Source organism: Lynx rufus, unplaced genomic scaffold (genome assembly GCF_022079265.1).
Source record: "Lynx rufus isolate CCGP_SWC_20201006 ecotype Redwood Valley unplaced genomic scaffold, mLynRuf1.p SCAF_16, whole genome shotgun sequence".
NCBI classification, from domain to species: Eukaryota; Metazoa; Chordata; class Mammalia; order Carnivora; family Felidae; genus Lynx; species Lynx rufus.
The window spans coordinates 57,026,390-57,050,434 of record NW_025814830.1 but is presented as its reverse complement, the minus strand read 5'-3'; the positions used below and the strand labels follow the sequence as shown (position 1 = coordinate 57,050,434).

The 24,045-nt window shown below is 63.2% G+C and overlaps 1 protein-coding gene across 1 annotated transcript in view; it reads left to right on the top strand.

Moving 5' to 3' along the window:
• The first annotated feature begins 8,166 nt into the window (after positions 1–8,166).
• The window catches only part of CBFA2T3 (CBFA2/RUNX1 partner transcriptional co-repressor 3), an 82,830-nt gene continuing 66,951 nt past the window's right edge, over positions 8,167–24,045 (top strand). The window contains 3 exon segments of the mRNA XM_047078933.1: positions 8,167–8,362; positions 8,365–8,541; positions 8,544–8,771. Coding sequence (XP_046934889.1) covers positions 8,311–8,362; positions 8,365–8,541; positions 8,544–8,771 — 457 coding nt within the window. The 5' untranslated portion in view covers positions 8,167–8,310.

Below are 24,045 nucleotides of genomic sequence, written 5' to 3'. Positions count from 1 at the left end.
TCCCTAGACATGGGGTGGAGTCAGCTTCTGGGTGCCTGACAGATGGGTCACAATCTGTGATGATGTGGGAAAGGAGGTGAGTGAGCCGGCATTTGTCCCCCACCCAGGGGCCTCCCCTCCCCCACCCCTCCCTGATCTTCCAGTTTTCTCCGAGAAGGACTCTATGCCTCAGCCCCACGCGGAGCACCTCCTGGGACCCGGAGGGCTGCCCCGGGGCCCCTGGGGGTACAGAGCCGGGTCGGGTGTCTGGGCCTGGTATGCAGAACTCCCTCTGTAGCAGGAGGTCCCCACAGCCTCAGGGAAGCCCCCACCCCCACAGTGGGCAGCGATGACTGTGATAATGGCCGAGTCGTGGTGCTGATCTCATGTGACTCCCTGCGTGGGTCTTGGGCCACATGGTGACACCTCCCTCTGCAGGTGCATCAGGGCATGATGGTGACAGAAGGGTCCTGCCGGCCTCAGCTTGTGTGGCCCAGAGCAGACAGGAAATGTGACAAGGTTGAACCAAGTTTAAGCAGGCCTAGTGAAGGCCACAGAACCTTCTAGAAGTGGCCAGGACACAGAAATAAACAAAGGGTGAGTAGACACCACCTCCATCAGGCCTGCCTTAGTTGCCGTGTCCAGAACATCATTCAAACCAGCTTAACGGCAGGGAGCTTCTAGTGCCTGTAACACTGACAGGCAGGAGGGTTTCAGGCACGGCTGTATCCAGGGGCTCGGCGATGTTGTCTGGAACTGGTGCTCCAGCTTCTGTCCCCTTCTCCACCATTCCTGGCACAAGGGCCGCTGCAGCTTCAAAGTGAGCCCATCACAACCCGGCTGGGAAAAAACGCGCTGCCTCATCTGAGGACCCGCGGACCTGTCTCAGGGGAGACTCCTACGGGCTGCCCTGGGTCATGGGCCCTCTCCTTTGTAGGTGGCTAGCACAACTGCACCCCTCTGGGGCGGAGTTCCCCAAAAGACTCAGAAGTGGGTGGGAAGAGAGCCGGCCCCAGGGGTGTGACTTGGCAGATCCCAAGGGGCTGAGAATTTCTGGCACGTTCCCGGGGGTGCCGACCCTGCCAGCCTGGGCCCTGCCCTCCCCGGAGCTTCCGCTTTGCCTCCCGAGGTGTCTAGGGTTTGGAACGAACAGGCACAGGCAGGGAGCCGTGATCTGGGGCCACAGGAGCTACAGGAGCAGAGGCACGGAGTTTCAGCAAGAAAAGTTGGGGATTAAGGCAAAACGTAAGTGGCAGACAGGTTGAGGGGCCCCTCTCTGGTCACGGTGAACTAGAGCCTCGTGGGCAACCTCCACGCCGCAGGCCACGCACGGGAAGCAGGCGGCACGTTCTGCCCGAAGTCACCGTGGCCGACACCCCGAGGGCGTGACAAGCATCCCCGGGACACAGAAACGCTGCCTTCAGTGGGACCACAGGGCTCCCCTCTGCTGCCCAGTTTTATTCCTTAAGATGAGAAGAGCTGACGTCTGAAATGTGGCCGTCCGGTGGGGCTGAGTGGTTGCTGTGCGCGTGCGTTAGGGTCTCTAGTCTCGTGTGCGCGTTTGAAAAAATTGTTAGTGTGAACTCAAGTTTTTTAAAAGCAGAGCAAATCTGAAATATAGAAAAGTTCTTCCTGAGGGACACCGGCCAGTTTCCAGCGCAATGCAAGGAAAGATCATTTCCACGTGGGAGAACGTCAGTGATGCCCGCAGACGTGGTGGGGATCACACAGCCCCTAACAACCGGCGTCTGCAACACGGTCCTTCGGGGAAGGTCAGGCCTCAGGGTTTCTCATCCTCAGGACACTCCCTGATCTTTCTGGGCCCCTGAACAGCCTCATTCCCTCTGGCCAGGCCCGGTGGGGGCCCCCACGGCTGCCTGGAATAGCCCACTGGTGGGGACCCTTCACTCAGGGTCTCCTGGGAAGCCTTACCCCAGTCTCAGGGGCCATCCCTACAAAGGCAAGTGGAATGTCCCTCGGCTCGGAGGGCCTGGCCGCCACCTGACCTCACCCAGCACGAACCGCTTCCCGGGTTATTCTCCCCATGTCGGTGCTCTTCTTTGGCCGGGTCTACAAAGTTCCCAGGCTCTGGTAGAATGTTCTGGAAGATTCTAGAAGGTTAGTTGGTGCACCAGAGCCCATCTTCTACCCTTGTAAGCTGTTGCCAGTCCCAAGGAGAAAAAAAGGGCAAACAGGAAAAACGACCTCCCCTTTTGCCTCTTTTCTTCTTGTTGTTCTTTCTGGACCAAACGCACTGCGCCCAGGCCAGCTGAGCCCGGCCTCATGGCCTCGTGAGCTCAGTCAGAGCCCGTTGCTGAAAGCGGGTGGGGGTGGGGGTGCAGGCACGGCAGCACAGCCTGGAGAGTCAGAGAGAAAGAGGACGAGGACAGGGGCCCAGCAGGTGACTCACCCCACCCTCCACCTGGGGCTCCTCTAAGGGAAAGTGGCCTCGGGGAGGGGCTTTCCCCGTTTGCAGCATGGCCGCTCAAGGGAACAGGGTGGGCAGCTCCCCGGGACCCAGAGGAGGCCGCTCTGCGGGCGGGGACCTGCCTCCTAGGAGGGTCAGGTCACGGGGGGTGACACTCCCCTGTCTGTGGTCGGCTTCCCCCGCGGAGGCTCCGTTTGCTACTCTGCGCAACGGGCAGCCTTGGCTGGGCTCGATGCTCCTGGAGGGGCAGAGAGGCCCAGGCTGGGGGTGGGGCCACCGGCAGGACCCTCCACCCTGTCCCTCAGGTCGCCCCCTGGGCCTCACCTGGACCCAGCCCGGGTGTTACCCCCCGGCCAGCAGCTCGACCTCTCCAAGCCTCGGGGCGGGGGGATGACTGGTTCCGGTCTGGTCGGAGGGGACTAGGCTGCCACTCTGTCACGTTGGCCTCGTGTCCTTCCCCACGCTCCGCCCTCACCAAGGCTCGGCCCCAAGTCCCCATCCTGCTCTCTGAGCGGGTGGGAGGAGGCTCGCCGAGTTCAGGCAGCAAGCTGACCAGCTCTCCCTGCTCCACACCCACGGGCCACCGAGCCGGGCCCCTCCCGCCGTCGGGGACACTCTGCGCCATGGCCCCGGGCTCCGGGGACCCGCCCCGAGCAGCCGGGCCGGACTCCCCGCCTCGGCACATGGTGTTCGGAGGCATCCACCCCGGGGTCCTGGGCCCAGGGATCCCAGCCGGAGAGCTGGGAGTCAGTGAGGGTTGAGGACAGCGGGCCGTCCCGTCTGTCTCCCTCGGAGCTGCGTGTAGAACGGGGAGAAGGTGCAGCTGGCACCGGGGCGGCCACAGATGAAGGCGGGGGACAGGCGCTCAGACAGGGGCGTGGTCATTCACCCAGCCATCCGTCAGACTCGGCTGGAGCCCGGCGCCGCGCGCCAGGGACGCAGCCGTGGCCCAGGAGAGTGGGTCCCACCTGGGGCTTTCCCGGTGGCGCAGGAAGGCTGGCCCACAGCAACCACAAGGCAACGTGCTAATGCCGTGACGGGGCATCCAGGGTCTGTGGCAGCACGACAGGGGCACTTCCTGAGGGCTCTGAGGAATCCGTAGGAGTTTGGGTGAGGCTAGGTTCTGTGGGAGGAGTTGGGAACGCTGGGGGTGATAGAGGCGCCTCGGGGAGAGGAACGGTTCCACGAGAGAGACGCACACCGAGGGGAGAGGGGCAGAGCACGGGGGCCTCCTAGGTCACCTCTGAAGTCTGGCCTGTGTCTTGAGGCCCAGGGCAGCTGCTGAAGGTCTCGGAGGAGGAGTGGGGTAACCAGCACGGTTTGGGCAGGTCTTCCTGCTGTGGTGTGGGAGTGCTGGGAGCCACGGGGCTGGGGGCAGGGGGCGGCTGCCGCAGACACCTTGGGGTGGGGGGCAGGGAGGGTCTCTGACACGTGCAGAGAGGAAATCCCTCTCTTGTGACGGCTGTCCCGGACAGGGGCTGTGGCTCATCACACAGAACGAGCGGAGGGCTGGTTTAGGAAGAGCTTTCTAGGGATGCCGTGTCCCGTCGGAGGTGGGCATGACCGGATGGCGGTGGGGCACTCAAGCCTTCCTCTGAGCGGGCCCTTCCCAGCTCGGGGGTCTCACTGAGACCACCACCAGCCCCGACGGAGCAGGACCTGTACGTGAATCGTTCCACTGAATCCTCACGGCGCCCTGCGTGGGGGACACGGCCGCAGAAGCCGAGGCCCAAGAGCACCCAGCAAAGACAGCTGATGGGGGGGTGACCCTCGAGGCCTCTGGCTCCGGGAGCCCCCCTGTGGCAGGTTCCCCAAGGCCGGAAGTGTCCGGCCGTGCCGGTTGGGGGGGGGGGGGCGGGGGTCTTCAGGACAAGCCAGAACAGGTGTTCTTTACTTAGAATTCGGGGGGGTCCAGAGCGGTCAGTCCGCTAACCTCTAACCAAAACGTGGCATTTAGTTTAGCCGGAACGCAGGCCTGGGACACGTGCCGGGGACCTCGGCGCCAGCAGGAGCACCTGCCCCTGCCGGTTCTGCAGCCACAGCGGCGGAGCGCGGGCACCGTTGGGCCCAGCCTGATGTCCTCTGTCACTCTCCGGAATGCAGTTGGCACACTGCTTCGGTCTCTCGGGGGAAGAAAGGAGCGTAGGCGTTACCACCTCAGGCATTGTTTAACATTTAGGCAACTTTATTTGGGCATAATGGGCTTCCTTTGTGATTCTATGACTGCGCTCGTGTTCTCAAAAACATTATTTTGAGACAAGGCCCAGGGGTTTCACCACCAAAGGGGCCCAGGGCACCAGGAGGGTTGGATGGGATCAGCCTTTTCCTGGGCTGTTTCCGGCACGGCTCCCGCAAGCGGCCCTCCACGCTGCCAGTGAGTACGCCGGACCTAACTGCGGCCGGGACCCCCGGGGCCCTGCCCGTGTGTGCAGTGTCCACGTCTCTATCCAGCATGGGACCTTTCCTGTGGCTCTGACCCGAGCTGGGCCATGGTGGGCGGAGCAGTTAGTCCTGGGCCAGCTTCTTCCGTTCCGCCCTGAATAAGCACATGGTCCACCACCTCGCTGTGGTCCACCACCGTGTGGCCACACGTCACTCAGGACCTGAGGCCAAGACCGGCAGCCGTCTGGGCTCTGGGCTAGACACTGCTGGCCCAGCTTGGTTCGTGTGGAGCTGCCCACACCCCCTCCTGACCTGTTTGGGACTTATATCCTCTTGTGACTTACATCTCTCTTTTGAAAGCTTTGCAACTGGGGACATCACCTTTGTGGGCCCCAGTCCTTCTGTAAATAGAATCATATTCTTTGAATAGAATCATGTTTCCACTGATCTACTTGCCCATCCATCTGTCCATCCATCCACCCACCCACCCACCCACTCATCCATCTGTCCATCCATCCATCCATCCATCCACCCACCCATTCATCCATCCATCTACCTATCCAACCATCCATCCATCCATCCATCCATCCATCCATCCATTCGTCCATCCATTCGTCTGTCCATCCACCCACCTATCCACCTATCCATCCATCAATGCACCTATCCATCCATCCATCCATCCATCCATCCATCCGTTCATCCATTCATCCGTCCATCCACCCACCTATCCACCTATCCATCCATCAATGCACCTATCCATCCATCCATCCATCCATCCATCCATCCATCCATCCATCCATTTGTCCATCCATCCATCCATCCATCCATCCATCCATCCATCCACCCATTTATCCATCCATCTACCTATCCATCCACCTATCCACCTATCCATCCAACCATCCATCCAACCATCCATCCATCCATCTATCCATCCATTCATCCATCCATCCATCCATCCATCCATCCATCCATCTGTCCATCCGTCCGTCCATCCACCTATCCACCTATCCATCCAACCATCCATCCATCCATCCATCCATCCATCCATCCACCCATCCACCCACCCACCCACTCACCCACTCATCCATCTGTCCATCCATCCAACCATCCAACCATCCATCCATCTATCCATCCATCCATCCATCCGTCCGTCCATCCATCCATCCATCCACCCAGCAGTCATGGGGGCTCCTGCAGGCTAGAAAAGGAGGCAGAAATAATACACTCAGCCAGGCAGGCTTCCCTGCCCGCCTCCATCCAGTGTCACTCCCCCACAGTCCCCTACTGGCCTCCCTCTACCTCTCTGGCCCTCCTGCAGATTCCCGAAAGTCTGGAGGTAAGGCTGCCTCAGGTCCCTCTACATGGAATGCTCTCCCCCAACATCCCCAGGGGGAGCTCCTAATTGATCCTTCATACACAGCTTCCAAGTCACCTCCCTTGAGCCACATCTATTGAGGACTTATTGATTGAACGTCTGTTTCCCATAGGTTCCCAGAAAGCAGGGCACCTGTGTAACCCCCACGTGGCCCCATGGGTGTGTGAGAGGGAGGGAGGGAGTGGGGGAAGGTCAGATGGCAGTGGTCTCTGGAGGGAGCAGCACGGGGACGGGGTGGGCAGGCAGGCCCGGCGCCCCACCCCCTCCCGCACCCCTGCTGCTGCAGCCGCTTCCTCCTCCGCTCCTTATCTCCCAGCCGGCTGCCCAGCTCTGAAAGCCACAGCCAACGTCTGCTTCCCCACAAGCACCAACTGCCTGGCCTGGGGGGCGGGGGTGGGGCGCAGGGGCAGGGCGTGGGCAGGTGCCCCCAAGGTGGCCGTCGGGGGCCAGGACCGCCCCCACCCCCTACTCTCGAACCGGCCTCTCGGAGCCCATCCCCTGTCGGCCCTGACCGCTAGAAAAGCAGGCCAGACAAGAGGCTTCTTCCCGAAAGTGGAAGTGCCCCATCTGTGGGGGGTGTTTCTGCAGGTGTGAGCCCTGAACATCTGCCTGGCCCGGGGGCGGGGGCGGCCCCACCCGGGTGCCGAGCTGCTGCCTTCCCAGGGGCCTGTGCCCCCGAGTCTTTCTCTCTGTCAGCTCTGAGAGGCCTGGCCATGTGCAGTCTAGAAAGCAGCGTCAGGGGCAAGGTCAGGAGCACGGACACGTGCGTGCTGACCACGGGGCAGGCCGTGCACAGGGCCCTCCCCTGCAACAGGCCGGCCCTGCCATCACCGCCATACAGCGAGGAGGGGACCGGCCGGGTTGGGCCTCGGACCCTCCGTCCTGTCCCGAGTCAGAGCTCAGGAAGCAGAGAGGGGGTGCCGTGAGGACAACGGTGATGCCCAGGGACCGGCTGGCTCACAGGACCCTCCTTCCCGCCTGAACCCTGGGGGTGGGGAGCTGTCCACCCTGTGGGGAGGACGTGTGCACGTGGGGAAGCACGGTCTTGTCCCTGCACCAATTCCAGAAGGACCGCCCCCCCACAAAAAAAAAAAAAAAAAACAACACTGTGACAGCCGTGAGCTCTGGAGAAGCACACCAGGAAACGGGGGGGGGGTCTGACTTCTTGCTGTACCCCTTATGCACGGCTTGCAGTATTCACCATGTGCAGGCATTACTGAAAACCTCAACTCAATGGAATGAAAACAGCACAGAGGTCTGTGCACCAGCCCTGCGTCTGCGGGCCTCACCCCTTCGGCCTGTCTGACGACGCTGAGCCTGCAGCCGTGATTGGGCCCCAAGGGAGCCAACTGCTGGGCCAGTGTGGGGGCACGGGGCCCAGTGTCTTCTTCACAAGGCCACCTGCTCTCCTGCCGTCACCCCACATATGTGGCCGCCTTCAGTACGTGGCCTTTTTAGTGCCTCTGATGTACCTGGCACCCTCTTTGCTGAGTGCCCGTGGGGTGGGGGCTCCGAGAACACAGAGGGTCTGACGTGGTTTCTGGAAGCCCTCAGACTGGGGAAGCAGCTCTAATTCCCCCAGCAGATCCCATCCAAATTGGTCACTGTCCCTGCAAGGTGCCCATGGAGAAGTGGGGAAGGGTCTCCTTGAGGAGCCCCCCCCCCCCCAGCCAGGAGGCCGCGCTCAGAGAGGGGTTTCTTCACCTGGCCTGCGGCGGTCCTTTCAGAGCGGGTGGGGGTCAGGAGGCCCCAGGCAGCCGAGGGAGAGCCCCGGGGGTGTGGGGGGTGAGGGGTGGCCGGTCAGGACGCAGGGCGAGGTCTGACTCCAGGGCAGGGCCAACGCTCAGGGAAGCGGCCCCGGGGAACTGGGCGGGGAGGCGGGGAAAGCCCGGCCGAGGGCAGTGGGGGGGGGAGCGGAGCCAGGCCCAAGGTTGGGCGGGGGGCACAGGTGGACGGGGCGCGTGGGGTCGGGGGCTCGGCCCGCACGGACACTACCCCCCCAGCCCCGGTCGAGGAAGCGCGCCTGGCGGTCCGGGCCGTCCCGGCTCCAGGTGGGTGTGGTGTCAGCGGGCTGGCTGTAGGAGGAAGTTGTTGGAAAGTCAGACCGGAATGGCCGCGAGGGAAGGCCGGGCAGGGCCCGGCCCAGATGGTTCCTGTTGAGGAAGCGGTGGGCACAGCTGCAGGCCGCTTCCCCGGCCCCGGCCCTACTATCACAGTGACACAGCTGGCTGCCCGGCCCGCGGGCTGCACGGAGACCTCCCCCACCGGCGCCTCCCCAGGCCCGCCCTGCGTCACATGAGCCCCTGCGGCCTCCCGCCCCCTCCCCAGGCCGGCGGGCACGGCTGCTGGAAGGCGTGGAGCTGTCTGGGGGACAGAGGCTGCCGGAGAGCCGGGCCGGCCGCGGCCCTCTTCCCTCCCTCGAGGCCCCACGAGGTCAGGAAGGGCGCTCACGTCGGCCCCCAGAGGGCTGCCCGCCTGTCGCCCGGCGCCAGGACTGCCTCCCGGACCCACCTCCGGTCGCATGTCCCTGGCGTCCCCCTGTGCTGGAGAGCGTCGCCGCGTCCACCGGCTGCTCAGTGCCCCGGGGTCCCCAGGAAGGGCAGCCAGGTAAGGGGATGGGGGGGGGGCGTGGGGGCCGGAGCAGGTGGTCAGAGTGTGACATCTCCAGGCTGCCTCCTGCCTGGCTCTGTTGACTCACCTCAAACCCACACAGCTGGGACAGGTGGCCCCGGAGGGCCCGGCAGGTGCCAGGCCGGGTGTGGGCGCCCCACCCGGAGGCAGATGCTGGAAGGGGCCTGCTCAGTCCCATCTAGGAGGGAGTGGGCTCTGTCTTCCCCCACGGGCAGGGTCCCGGGACTTGGTGAGAAAGGCGGTGTGCGGTCCTCCCGGCAGGACCCTGCGGCTTAGGGGTGGGATGAGGACACTGGGGCCACGGGGAAGAGGGCCTGGGCCAGGGCCCTGGGCTCCAGCGATGGTCCAGGACTCAACCGCCGTCCCCACTGATGAGCCGTCCCTGGCAAGACCCCTGCCCTTTGGAGCTGGTGCCGGAGAGAAGTGGTGATGGGCAGGCCTCCCCGCCACCCCGTGGTCCCCACTGCCAAGCCCCTGGCTCACCCCAAGACTGGGGGGGCACAGCCGTGAGCAGGCGACCTCACTCCCCAGCCCACGCCACGTGGCCACGCTCCGAGGAAACTTTGTAACCTTCCAGACCTCGCAGCCCCAAGTCCTGCTGCTGGAGCCTCCTCCAGAGGCCAAGTGGGCCCCTGACCCGCAGGCCCGGCACCCCGACCCAGGGATGTCCCTGCCACCTCTGTAGAGCCTGCTTCCCCAACGTGCTGCCGTCCAGGCCCCGAGGGCCAGCCCCTGATTCGGGCTCTATCGGTCACCCGAAGCCAGGTGTGGGAAAGCCTGCCTTGAGACAGGGTGAGGAGTGCGCCCACGGCATCTCCCACGTGTGGGTGACTCCAAGACGCCTACAGGGTGGTGCCAGGTTGCTGGCCCTGGCACATGGTCACCCTGCGTCTCAGGCTGGCCAGTGGCTCCGGTCCGGTCAAGTTCCTGGTGGGCACCACACGGCCCCTTCCCTTCCTGGGGCAGCACCCCCCCGCCACTGTCTGGGAACCGGCAGCCGGGCCCTGCCACCCGCCGCGTCCTCGCCTGGGCCTCAGGGTCCTCGTGTGTCAAAGCCTGTCCTCCTGCTCCCTGACGGAGCCAAGGCGCAGCTCCTCCCAGGCTGCCGAGGGAGAGGACAGACAGCAGGTGCGCGTGCGAGCCTCGGGCTGTGTTGTGTTTGGATGGGGCGGGGGCGTTCGCGCGAGGAGGGAGTTCGAGGCGGCAGTGCCTCCACGGTGCCGGTGGGCCGCGGGCACCGGGGCGGACGGTCTCATGCAGAATCCCAGCCATCAGTTTATCGACCCCGCGGTCACTGCGCATGCCAAGCTCACTGCTCCCCCGGGGCGGGGGGGGAGGGGGGTGTCCCCGGGGCGGTGGGTGTTTGGCCAGTGTGTTATTGGGCTCCGGCTTGTGTGGGCACGGGAGTCCCAGCCCCGAGGTACTCTGGCTTTTACGAGCTCACAGCCCATCTTTTCTTAATCGTCCGGCCCCACAGGACGGCCACGGCCAGGCTGGGACACGTCCTAACCCCTCAGGCCACCCCAGACCCCGCCCCCTACCCCCCCAGGGCTCTGCAACGCTGGAGGGACCGCAGGCTGGCCGGGGGAGCCCTTGGGGTCGGGGGGGTCTCGGGGTCTGGGACAGGCCAGGGGGGAGCACGGCTCCACCGTGCAGTTTCTGGGGCCCACAGGCACCCCAAGAATCCATGAAAACCTCGGAGACCCCAGAATACGTTAAGTGGCCCTAAAGTATGAAAGCAACAACGGTTGGTGATATCTTCTGAAGGGTTAGGACGGAGCCTTTCCGCCCGAGAGCGAACACCTCTGAACGTGGCCGCGGCTGTCCGGCCGGCAGGAGGCGCACGCCGAGGTCAGGCAGACGGCGTGGCCCTTCTGGCCGCCGGACCCTGCCGCAGAGCCCCGGGCAGGCGCCGAGCAGCCCTGCTGTGGTGGAGGACCGGATGGGTCCGGACCCCACGGTGACCCCACGGGTGGTAGACCCGCTCAGGGCAGGGGAGACCTGAGCGTGCAGTGGGAAAGAGGAGTGTTTACCTCGCTCAGATTTATTAGGCGCCTACTGTATGTGCAGGCCCCCATTCCAACAAGCCCACTCTGCAGACGGGGAAACTGAGGGTCAGGTTGCTGTGCCCCCGACAGGAACCAGAGATGGGACCCAGGACACCCAGCAGAGGAGGGCCAGGACAGAGCATTGAAGTCACTCCAATTTGGCCTGAAGCGGAGGAGGCTGGGGGGCAATTCACCATGACCACCTGGGGGAGAAACTGAGTCGAGCCTGCCCTGGTATCACTGGGGAGGGACGACGTGGGGTCCAGGTGGCAGACTTCAGCCTTCGTGTGACTGGGGAGATAATGAGCATCCCATCCCTAGAGGCGTCCAAGCAGATGCGGCTGGTGTTGGGTGGTTAGTGGGGGTTGGGTGAGATCCCACAGAAGGTGCCGTCCTGAGCCTGGAGCCCGGCGGAGTCCAGCCGTGGGCCACCTGGTCCAGGGTGGGGAGGGTCCAGAGGCCACCACAGCCAGCACGTGCACACTCCGACCCCAGTGTGCCCGGGGCACCCCGTGCGAATCTATCGGTGTCCTGACAGTTCCCACAAGCACGGTGGGGAGGCTCCTCCTCCCCACCACGCCCTCTCAGGCCCCGTCCTCCCCCTGCCCCCTCCAGCTTCCCCTTGACCACCAGCTCTTCTCCGCACGCCCTTCCCTGCTGTATTAATCTCCTGAGACCGCTGTGACAAAGTGCCACCGACCGGCGGACTCGGAATAGGAATCTATCCGCCCCCAGGTCTGGAGGCCCAGGGCCCCAAATCGAGGTGTGGGCGGGGCCGAGCCCCCTCCTCCAGCTCCCGGGGAGGGTCCTCCCTGCCTCCTCCAACTGTGGCTGTGTCCCTCCCATCTCTGCCCCTGCCTTCATGTGGCTTCTCCTCTGTGTCCCTATGTCCTCTCCTTTCCTGTAAGGACACTGTCATTGGATTCAGGGCCCCCCAGTCCGGGTGACCAGACCTGTAACCGTCCCATCTGTATCCAGGCAGCAGGCTTGGGGAAAGGCGCCCAGAGCCCGTACTGCCCATCTCTATCACGGCCTGTGGTCAGGATGTGGCCGCACGGCCTCCCGGGGGGCAAGGCCGTCTCTGTCCCAAGCCCCCAGCATCCCTGTTGTCACTCAGCCGTGGCCCCTGGCCGTGCTTGTGGGGACCGTCAGGACACCGATAGATGTGCACGGGGTGCCCAGGGCATCGGGGTCGGAGTATGCGCGAAAGCCCCTCTCCGCGATGAGGGCCCGGGCTGAGCCCCGCAGCGTGACCGTCTGCGTCTGTGCACAAAGTACCGCTGGCAACTTTGCTGTTCGATCTTGTCGGTATCGTCGCCGTGTGCAGGGCGGCCCTCCCGCAGGGGCTTTTCCCTTCGCTCAGACCCCACCGAGACCTGAGGCGACAGGTCCCATCTGCCGCCTCCTGTTCCTGTCTCGAACACGCAGTGCCGGGGACCCTGGCTCGGGGCCTGCAAGCCCGCATGTCATGGCGACCGCCATCACAGAAAAAGATACCGAGGTTCCCAGGGGCACCCAGCAGGCCAGAGCGGAGGCGCGACTGAGCTGGCTCCGTTGACCCTACAGACGGATGCAGGGTCCGTTCAGGGAGGGAAGCCGGCCCCGGGGCCACCGCCTGGCAGGAAGCCAGCAGCACCATGGAGGGATTGGAGAAGGGTGATTTGATGACCTTTAATAAGGGTCAAAGGTTAAACAGAGCAAAGGTTAAACACAGTCTGGGGGCCGATGTCCCTGAGCAGGGGCGAAGAAGGGCAGAGGGGAAGGAGCTGGGAGAGAGCCCAGGAGAGGGAGTGCGGTGGGGCTGTGGTCGTCCAAGGGGTCGGGAAGCCCTCAGGACACACGCCCACCTGTCCCTCCCGCCCCCCGCATCCCCCGAGGCGCTCCGGGTGGCCCTCCGCAGCCAGCCTCCGGGGCACGAGACTCTGGACACACAGGACCCCTGGACTCGGTCAGGAAGCCTGGTTCCAAGGGCAGAGCCTGCAGTCCCCTGAGGCTTATGTCAGGACAAAGAGGAAGGCCGCTCCTGGGGAAAGCCAGGACCCCTTCCTCCCCCAGTAAATGTGGGGCGTTTTGCTCCTGGGGCCCTCCGTTTCTGCTGGAACATGTGTGTCCCCTGCCCATGCCGTCCCCGTGCCACAAGCCTCCTGAGACGGGCCAACAAGAGGACACCAACCAGCCATGTCCTCCCCACCCACTGAACCCCGAATCTGAGCCTAGGAAGACAGAGCCGCCGGCCGGGTGCAATCCAGGCCAGCTTCCTGGAGGAAGTGGTCCCGAGAGGGCAGCTGGAGGAGGCAAAGAAGGCTTTCACTTCTCGAGGTATCTTGACTGCAGAGAGAGGCATCCGTGTTAACCTGATTCAGCAGCCGGCCGCGGGGGCTTTCTCACACTTTCACTTCCGTGACTACGGTTGACCAGGGGAGGCACAGCCAGGAAGCGTGGCCCGGCGGGGAGGCCAGAACGGGTTACCGCTGAGCCAGGACTCTCCGCCCGTGTTCCCTCTGGGATCATCCGCTCTGGGACGAGGCCTCGGTTGCTGTTGGCCAAGGGAGGGGCGGCGGCCGGGGAGAAGAGGGGCGTCACCTGGGCTGGCCACGGGGCCCGTGGACTCCGTGGGCTCCGGATCATTCACGTGGATTGTTCTGCGGCGGAGGCTGGAGCGCAGCGGGCATTAGCGATTACAACCCCCGCCGGGGCGGACAGGCAGCCCCTGACAGCTGCCCGGGGTGCAGGCGGGCGTCAGTGCAGCTTCTCGGGTCACTTACAGACCTGCCTTGTCTCTGTCACTCGCGGGAGCGAGCCTATGACAAAGTCGGTCGGATCACAGCACGCCTGCACACAGGCCCTCCCAGGGCTTCCCGCCCTCACCCTCGTCGTTGCGCCCTTGCCGGCCCCTCCTTGCGACCGCCCCCCAGGCACCTGCCCTGCTCCCTCCTCCTCACCCTCCTCTCCCTGCTGTGTCTTCCCCTCCTGTTTATGATTCTCACCAGCAAACGAGGAGTCTGGCGGGTCCCCACATTCACTTGTCGTGTCGCCCCGCTGGCACTGGGCCGCTGCCTCTGCCCTCTGCTCGCTGCCATCCCCTTGGTGCCCGCGGCGGTGCCGGCTCACCGGTGCTCAGCCCTTGACGGGAGTGGGTGCATCCTACGCCCGGAGGAGACGACCGTCCCCCGCACGGTGTGTGCCTGCTGACGCCACCACAGGGGCTGAGGGGGGCTGAGGGGGGCTGAGGGGCATGTAGGTCTGTCTGACAAGGAACTGAGGCCCAGAGGCAGAGGGTGAGCTGCCTGGGGTCAGCAGGCGGGGCCAGGGGCTGGAGCCGGACCTGGGCGCTGACCCTTCGGCCCCTAAGGGGCAGTGTTCAGAGACGGACCTGGAGGGCACCCTCCCTTGCAGGGGGTCCCCGTGGCCGGTTGCTGGGGGCACCTGGCGGCCAGGCCTCCTGGAGATGGTAGGCTCTGGACAGGTCACTTGGCCCCCCCCAAGTGACCCCAGGTGAAGCCCTGCCCCTCCCCCTCCTCCCCAAGGTGGCCGGCAGGTGACCTGCACGGAGGGCGGCGTAAGGGCTGGCCCACAGACGGGGCTGCTTTGGCTGAGGCCACGGAGGGCTTCTGGGACCCACGTGCGTCCCCCTAGGCTGTGTCCGCCTCCGGTCCCCAGCCTGGCAAGGTCGAGCCCTCCAGATTTGGGGGCCAGCTCAGCACCTGGAGTTGAGGCCGAGGTGGGCCTGGAGACTAGCGATGGAATCTGCCGGAAGCCTGTCCACATGGGCCTCGGCTCCCTGCCAGGCAGCGGGGACAAGGACGTGGTGGTCCCTGCTCGACCCTGATGGCCTCTCCTAGCCAGAGGGTGTCCCTGAGGCAGCTGGGGTCCCCTCTCTCACAGCCTGAGGAGCATCGGTGTGGATAGTACCGGGCAGCGGGAGCCGCAGGGCCCAGGGCCCAGGGCCCCCGTCAGAGGCCTCGGTGCGTGCAGACCCCCTCCCCAGCTATAGAGCTGGTGGGTCAGGAGGAATCAGGTGTGGCCCCCTTTGGGCTCACCAACTGGGACTGGCGTCTGAGAGAACGTGGGCAGACTCCTCCTCGGGTGCGGCCCCCTCTGCCCCTGGGGCGAGGGTCCAGGCGGCACGGTGGAGGAGAGGGGTGCACCTGCCCCCCAGGCCAGCGCAGCCTCCCCAGGGGGACACGGTGCCGGGGGCATCGCTGACGGTCTCCCAGGCGGCAGGCAGCCCTGCGAACAGGGACATGGAAGCTATTGTTCCCCAGGCTGCGGGAGGGGACGGGGTAGAGGGGGCGGGGGGGGGGGGGGGCAAATCCAGCCCAGAATCCTTCCCGGCCCGGGGTGCGGCTTCCCTCGGCCGGCCTGCAAGGCGCCGTCGGCCTGACTGTAAGGTGAGGCCACAAATCAGAGAGGTCAGAAAACCCGCCCCGGGTCACACAGCATGTCCCCGGCAGGCGCTCCCCGACGGGGACCTCAGGAAAGGGATCCCCCCCCCGGCATCCACCGCCCAGGGGCGCAGATTCACTCGGCAGCTCCCCCCCCCCGCCCCCTGCCAGACCCTCTCAGAGCCTGCGGTGGGGTCTGGGTGGCCCACGCTACGGAGCCCGAGGCAGGTGCTGCCTGACGCCCCACAGCTGGCACCTGGATCACACGAGCACCAGCTGATGTGGGGCCCCCCAGCGAAGCCCCCTCTGCTGCTGCTGCTGCTGCGAAACCTTTGGGGAGCGCGAGAGCGCTGGCCTCCGCCCGGCCTACCGCTGGCCGCCAGAGCACTTGACGCCGAAGTGTTGTTTCTGCCGCTCCCTGCCGACCTCCAGTGTGGCTCCCAGAGGGGGGCGGGTGTGGACAGGGGTCTGTCGGAGAGGAAGCACCGTGGGCGCGAAGCCTTGAGGGGACGCAGGGACAAAGGCAAAGAGGAACTTGTAGGTCCGAACACGCGGGCAGGTGGCAGAGAGGGGCCCGGGCCCAGCGCGGCCCTCGAAGTCCGGGGAGCTCTCTCTCAGTCCTTACCCTAATGACCCTCGGCCCCAGGGGCCTGGCCCTGGCGCCCGGGCCCCTCCCCTGGGCCTGAGGGGCCTCACAGACACCTCGAGGAGGGATCGCCTTTGCGAGGAGGCCCAGGAGTGGGATGGGACGGTTCGGAGGAGGCCGCTCCGAGGACGAGGTGTGGGCAGGGGTCTGTGCCCTGCTCTGCGTGGCCTGGCTTCCCGGACTCTGTGCGCTCAGCTGTGCGGCAGCGGGGTGGTGACCCCACAACCCCGCGGGCCCATCCGCGTTTGTGACATGGGGACGACGGCCAGACCTCGGACGGGCTGGGGGACTGCTGAGAGACGGCTCTGGTGCGGCGGCCGGCCCTGGGTCCAGCCCTGCCTCCCCGCTCCCCTTCCTGGTGCTCACTGCCTCCCGGGAACCTGCCCGTGAACCCCTGCAGTCCCTTCTCTGCAAAGGCCACTTGGGGCGGCTCAGAGAGGCCAGTGGAGAAGGAACTGGGGAGCTGACCCCGCCCTGCGGCCCCCAGAGCTTCCTCCTTCCCTCCCAAGTTGGGGTGCATTTTGAGTGTGTGGAAAGCCCCGACCTCGCAGACCCTACCAGGGGGAGCGGTCGGGGAGGAAGGGCCAGCGGGAGGGGCAGGGGGGACCTTTGCACATGGTCCCACCTGGCTGTGCCCCTCACGGCAAACTGCAGTGAGCGTGGGCCCCAGGCCGCGGGGCCAGCCTGACTCGGCCTCAGACAGGGGCCCTTCGGCTCCGGGGCTGGGCCGCTGGCCCCTCCTCACAGCTGGGCTCCCCGACTGGGACACAATATCTAAGGTTCCCGCCCCCCCGTCTGTGCAGGGCACCCCAGGGCACGGGACCCCAGCACCCAGAGGTGGCGGTTCGCCTCCCCAGCACCCCGGGGCGGCCCCGCACCCCTGCTTTCCGCACAGTATTTCCCAGGGTCCTCAGAGGAGGTCTTGTCTGGATGGTTCTGCCAGGCCTGGACACACAGACACACAGACAGACAGACAGACAGACGCCAAGCCCATTCCTGCCCCTGTACCACCAAACATTGTTCCCCGGTTACACGGAGGTTGGGACCAAACATCCTAAAAGCAGGTGATAGGCAGCTGACAAAAAGTGCAAGTCAGAGCCCTTCCCCGCCTTTACGGCCCCCGGGGGGGGGCACCGCGCTCCCAAGTTCAGGGAGGCCCAGGAGGCCGAGAGGGGCTGCGCCTGGCCCTGGCCCCTCAGCCAGGCTTCCTCGTCCCAGCGAGGGGCTGTCCCCACCTGGGGCTCTCCGGGCGGGGCGCCACCCAGAGCTTTGGGGCAGAGGGTGCAGCCGGGGCGAGGAGATAGGAGCTGGCAGCTTCCTTTCGGAAACCGAAACTGCCAGGTGCTTCCCTCGCTCCCTGGGGCCACCCAGACGCAGCTGCAGCCCAGCCCTCCGCCCCGGCGGCGGGGACGACCGGGCCTCCCGCCACAGGGGCCCCTCTGAGCCTCAGTGCACCCCCAGCAGACAGAGGTGGCCCCAGCCCCCAGCCCCCAGCCCAACCTCAGCCACCCTGGCGGGGTTTCACAGTCTTGGTGCAAAAACAGGGTGCGAAAGACCTTAATAACTCTTAACTTTGAATACTTGTAAAAAGGAGGATGTTTCCGGTGGGTCAGATTTAACAGAACATAGCATTAAAGCCCATTTCACTGCTTTCTTGGTCCCCCTTTCCTCCGGCTGCCAGAACACGGGGCATCTCCCGTGCGGCCCCGTCCACAGCCCCGGGACAGAGGAGGGACAGGCCTGACCCGTCGCCAGCTCCCGCCCCCCACCCCACCCCCACCCCCCCCCACCCCGGTTCCCTGCTTGTCTGGTCCCTTCGTCTCTGAGGCCCCCTCTGTAATTTGAGCTCTGAAATAATTTACACACACCAGAGGGGCCCCATCACCGGGAGCAGACAGGCGAGCACCCTGCACCTTCTCTCTTTGTAAAAATGGATTATTATAGAGTCGCCGCCCCAGCCATGAGCTGTTTAAAGCCAGGCCTACCGGGGCAGGACCCGTTCCCGCTGGGGTCTGGCCGGAGCTGCTGGACCCCAACCACCTCTCATCTTCCTCTTCTGTCAAATGGGCCAATAACGCATCAGCACTTAGTGCCTTGAGGCTGGACCCACCCAGGGGACGAGTTTATCTGTGTGTCCTTCCCAGATACACTGTGATTTTCGGTATTTTAAGTTGTTACATAAAAGTATCGTGTTCTATATATTCTTTCCCAGTTTTTCCTCCTCGATGATGCGACATGGGTGTGGGCAGCTATCTGTAGCCCAGGGCTGCAGGGCGGGGCTGGGAGGGAGCCTCCCAGCCCCAGTGGATAAAGGCTTTTCGGACGGTTGGAGTGGCCAACAGTGGTGTGGATGTTTCTGGAGGTCGCTGGTGGCCGTGGCTCCTGGGGGCTTCCTGTTTGTGGAAACCAACACCGGCCAGAGAGGCGAGGCCGGAGGCAGAGCGCCGGGCGGGGTGCCTCGGCCAATCCGGTCCAGTCCTTTGTGAATGTGGGCTCAGCGGTCAGCCCAGGGGAGGCCGCGGGAAGGGGGGTCCAACCGCGAGCAGAGAAGGCCGTGTGGCCCGCCTAGGTGTGGCTCTCGCCCGGGCACACCTCCCCTGCCTGCAGCCGCCCTCCTGCTCCCACTCAGGACACAGGTGAACCCGCCGTGCCCGGGGCCGCAAGCCTGTGACCGGAAAGTCAGCTGGTGGAAAGTGCTGGCATCCGCAGGCCGTTGACGATGTGACCCGCGTGTGACCCGCTCGGCTCTAGGAAGCAAGAACCGGGGTTCTGAGCGGCTGGGGCGGGGCGATGCCTCGGACCCTTCACGGCGCCAGAAGGAAGGGGCCCGCGGGACTTTCTGCGTCTGCCCGTTTGCTGGCTGAGCCCCCAGGCACCCCCCACACCAGCCCACTGTGCTGGAGAAGGGGCTGCGGCTCAGGCGGGGGGAGCCAGAGACTCAGCTATGGAGTGGGCACCCCGGGGCAGCCGGCTAGGGCTCCGGGGTCCTGAGGCGGGGGTGTGGTGATAAACGGTGGCGGTGGTCAGAGAAGCACTTCTGGGCGCCGAGCTCTCAGGGGAGTGATTTCCCTTCATCTTCTGGCTCAGCGAAGGAAGCAGGCTGACCTCCCCGCTGAACCCCGTGGCACCGAGACGGCGTGGCGTCACTTGGTAACGGAGGGGCCTGACCCACGCCGGACGCCAAGGGGGTGTCGGTGTTTTGGTCTCTTATTAGTTTCTGCTCGCTTGTCGCCTACAATGGTCTTGGGAAAACACAAGTTCCCTTCAGCGTGGTACTTCTCACAAAGCCACCTTACCCAGCTCAGTCACATCGGGCCCTTGGGTTGCTTCTGTTTGGGGGGATGACCGTGGCCTCGTGGCCACTCGAGAGGCTTGCAAAGGTGACGGCTAGCCGCATCCCACAGCCTGGCCACGGGGTTGTGAGAAGCGTGGTCTCAGCACCTGCTCCCCAGCCTCACGCACACACGTGAGAGATCCACGTTCGTGAGCGCACACGGAGGGCACACGACTGTTCTGCACATTCTCTGCTCTGTAGGCGTGCAGCCCACTCAGCGGGAAACACAATGTGGCAGAGGCGAGACGGGGGCCTTTGGGGGGCACTGCACCAAGAACACCCTTCCGAACCAATGAGCCGACGCAGGCCCCTTGACGATGGTGCCAACATGCCGGTTGGTTCAACAATCAAAAGTCATGTTGTCCACCTCACCGCACATTTCATGCTGAACACGTGCTTGGGACCTATTTCCATGAAAACTGAGAAGCTGCCGGTTTACCTCACTCAATTAGTGGAAATGTCACCACAAAAGCAGATTGGCAGGGCTGGGGACCACTCCACCCAGACTAATATTTGTCAGCTTTTATTTCAAACCAGCATGGTATTAAATGATCCAACTGTCTCACTTTGGAACTCCAATTCTGATATAAATGGACAGCTGGATAGATGGATGAGTGGGTGGATGGGTGGGTGGATGGAAGGATGGATGGGTGGATGGATGGATGGATGGGTGGATGGATGGATGGATGGGTGGATGGATGAGTGGATGGATGGATGGATGGATGGATGAGTGGATGGATGGATGGATGGATGGATGGGTGGATGGGTGGATAGATGGATGGGTGGATGGATGAGTGGATGGATGGATGGATGGATGGATGGATGGATGGGTGGATGGATGGGTGGATGGGTGGATGGATGGGTGGGTGGATGGATGAGTGGATGGATGGATGGATGGATGGATGGATGGATGGATGGGTGGATGGGTGGATGGATGGGTGGATGGATGGATGAGTGGATGGAGGGATGGATGGGTGGATGGGTGGATGGGTGGGTGGATGAGTGGATGGATGAGTGGATGGATGGATGGATGGATGGATGGATGGATGGGTGGATGGGTGGATGGATAGGTGGATGGATGGATGGGTGGATGGATGGGTGGATGGATGGATGGGTGGATGGATGGATGGGTGGATGGGTGGATGGGTGGATGGGTGGATGGGTGGGTGGATGGGTGGATGGGTGGATGGATGGATGGGTGAGTGGATGGATGGATGGATGGGTGGATGGGTGGATGGATGGGTGGATGGGTGGATGAGTGGATGGATGGATGGATGGATGGATGAGTGGATGGATGGATGGATGGATGGATGGATGGATGGATGAGTGGATGGATGGATGCATGGGTGGATGGGTGGGTGGATGGATGGATGGGTGGATGGATGAGTGGATGGATGGATGGATGGATGGATGGATGAGTGGATGGATGGATGGATGGGTGGATGGATGGATGAGTGGATGGATGGATGGATGGATGGATGGATGGATGGATGGATGAGTGGATGGATGGATGGATGGGTGGATGGGTGGATGGATGGGTGGATGGATGGATGGGTGGATGGATGAGTGGATGGATGGATGAGTGGATGGATGGATGGATGGATGGATGAGTGGATGGATGGATGGATGGATGGATGGATGGATGGATGGATGGACAGTGAATGGATAGACGGATAGATGGGTGGATGGATGGACAAATGGATGGATGGACGGACGGGTGGGTGGATGGATGGACAAATGGATGGATGGATGGATGGATGGATGGATGGATGGATAGGTGGATGTATGGATAGGTAGATGCATTGGTGGATGGGGGGATAGATGAATATGTGGAAGGATGGATGGGTGGTGGATGGGTGTGTGCATGGATAGATAAGTGGATGGATAGATACTGGATGGATGGATGGTGGACAGGTGGGTGGATGGATGTTGAATGGAAAAGGAAGAAAGTAGGAAGGCAGGAAGGAAAGTACAAAGCATACCTTTCAAAAAGTTAAAAACAATTCTTATATGAACATACAGCAAGCGTGCGTCCAGCAGGACAAGATGCGTCAAAGGTGTGTCCAGCAAGATGGCAAAGAGGACTCAAGGGGGAACATGGGCAGTTTTAAATCCCACGAGACAAGAATGTCACAGAAGACACCACACCAGACTCAGTATAAAGCACAATCTTTTCTACCAAAGCAAAAATAGTTTGCAACTTGTCAACTGCCTACAGGTTAACACCTAACTTAGAGTCTGGGATCCAAGGGACCTAAGTAGAAAGTCAGCAAAGGCACATCCCCTCAGGGCCACTGACCCTTGACAACCTGGCTCAGTCCCAGAGGACTGAGGTCATCCTATTGCCTTTACGCACGGCTGGGACAGCTGTTGCCACCAGAGGAAGGTAGGGAGCAGGGAGCCTCGCTGGGTTTTTATGCCCCGAGGCGAAGCCGTGTGGTCGGACTCAGGCTGCAGGGGGGGCGGTGTGAGGTGCGACCACGTAATCAGGAGAAGGAGCTCAGGAAAGGTGAGGTGACACAGGACAACGTGCAGACCACAGGCCCAAGTTTTTGCCGAACAAAGTGGAACTTGAGGACCTCACGGATTCCGCTTAGCTATCTTGTCCACAAACCTGGAAAGTCGCCTCGCGTGCGTGTGGGTTTTAAAGACCCCCGCTGGAGGCCCTGTTGCACAGGGCAGGGCTTGGGGGCCGGAAGATTCTCCGTTTCTTTTCCCCGGAAGTCCGATCGATCTTCTCTCTGGGAGACCCCTGCGGGTCAACGGCCCTCCAGCCACAGCATCCCCGCCGCGAGTGAGGAGACGGGAGGTCGGAGAGATGAGAACCTCACAACTTCTGTGGCCGGGCCCGGCCTCGAACCCAGGCCTGTGCCTCCCTGCCTATCCCTGCCTGCGCCAGGCCGAGCCGCTGCCACCTGGGATTCCGAGCAGGCAGCTCTCGCCAGGGTCAGAACCGTGCCTGGCAACCGGGCGCTCAAGAAGCACCGGCCGAGAGAGGGTCCCGGACGGCTGAGCGTCAGGGGCTCGGATGGACCATGGGAACGTGACGCCGAGCGCGAGGAACCAGACACAAAGGCCTCACGCCGAGCGATTCCACGCACATGACACGGGCACAGCAAACCCAGAGAGACGGGAAGTGGGTTCCCGTTGCTGGGGGGGGGGGGGGCGGGATGCCAGCTGATGGGAACGGGTCCCTCCTGTGGGGACGAAAGCGTCCTGAAGCTAGACACGGTGGCGGCCACACTCTCAGGACGCTCACGGCCACTGAATCGTTCATTTCAAAATGGTTAAAATGGGCAACTTTCTGTTCTGTGTCTTTTACCACAATAAAAATAATCTTGGGGCGCCTGGGGGACTCCGTCGGTTGAGCGTCGAACTTCGGCTCAGGTCATGATCTCGCGGTCCGTGAGTTCGAGCCCCGCGTCGGGCTCTGTGCCGACAGCTCAGAGCCTGGAGCCTGTTTCAGATTCTGTGTCTCCCTCTCTCTGCCCCTCCCCTGCTCGCGATCTGTGTCTCTCTCTGTCTCTCAAAAACGAATAAATGTTAAAAAAAAATTTTTTTTAGTAATCTTAATTTTCTTTAAAGGAAACATAAAAATGAGGCCGAGGATGGGCCCTGAATCCAGGCCTCAGGGTCCTGTTGACTCCTACGGTGCCTGTCCCGCAGCAGCCGCAGACCTTGGAAACTCGTTAATGGCCTTGCTCCGGGGCACCCTGTGTCCCAGCCCTGCTTCTAGGGCCTAGGGTGGCACTCTCTCCCTTCCCGTCACCTGGCCTCACCTCCAGGCTTGCTGTGGGGGGAGCCGGCCCCCAGCGTCTCTGCCTGGGGCCTTGGAGCCGAGAAGGGGCACCGTGGCCCCCTTTCCTTGTCTCCTCTGCAGACCACACGGGGCACAGATTTGTGACGTGGGGGGTGTGCCCCAGACTTCACCTTCAGAGCAAGTCAGTGCAAGCCACGTCCGTGTGCAGAAATTGGGCAGGGAGTTGGTGCCGTGACCCCCACCACGGGCACGGGGCACTAGGGACGCCCTCCCGTTGTCACACCGGCTTCTGTGCTGGGGGCGTGCAGAGTGCCCCCGGGGCCAAGGGAGACCCTGAGTGTGCAGGCGCTCCGCGGGGCTCGGCAAATGCCACTCTTAGAAATGTGGTTCCCAAGAACCTCTCAGACTCTGGGCTCCACTGACTGGCCCGGGCTACAGCCCGCTGCCCCGGGGCCCGGGAGCCCTTCCAGGGCTTGTGACTGGCGAGGCTGGCCTCTCCAGCTCCTTCCCGCCGAGCGCGGACCAGGCTTCGGCAACCTTCGCGGCACGGTGCTTCCGCTGGCCCCGGCAAACAGAGCGAGCTCGAAACCCACCTGCCTTCAAGTCCTGGGTCACACACGACCCCTGGGGGTCAGCCGCCCCTGCAATCCGTGGATGACTGATACTTTTGCCAAGCGCAATTAAAATGTCAAATCTGGGAACCTTCCACCACTCACCCTCCTTCCTGCACGTCTCTGTCTTCGGCCATGAGTCGTGTGGCTTTTCCGAGCCTTCTTTGCACACCTGTTAGGGTAGGTCTAGGAAAGTGCTGGAGACCCTGGGGCAGAAGGAAACAAGGGAGGCCCCAGAGACAAGAGGACAGCAGGCTACACTCCAGCACCTACTCACAAGACCTCAAACAACTCACGCCATGGATCCCAACCCTGCCTTCCTTTGCTTCATCCGTGGATAGAGCTGAAGTTAAAAGTCAAGTTTCAATAAATTTTTTAATGTTTATTGTTGAGAGAGAGAGCGTGAGCAGGGGAGCGGCCGAGAGACGGGGAGACACAGAATCCGAAGCAGCCCCAGGCTCCGAGC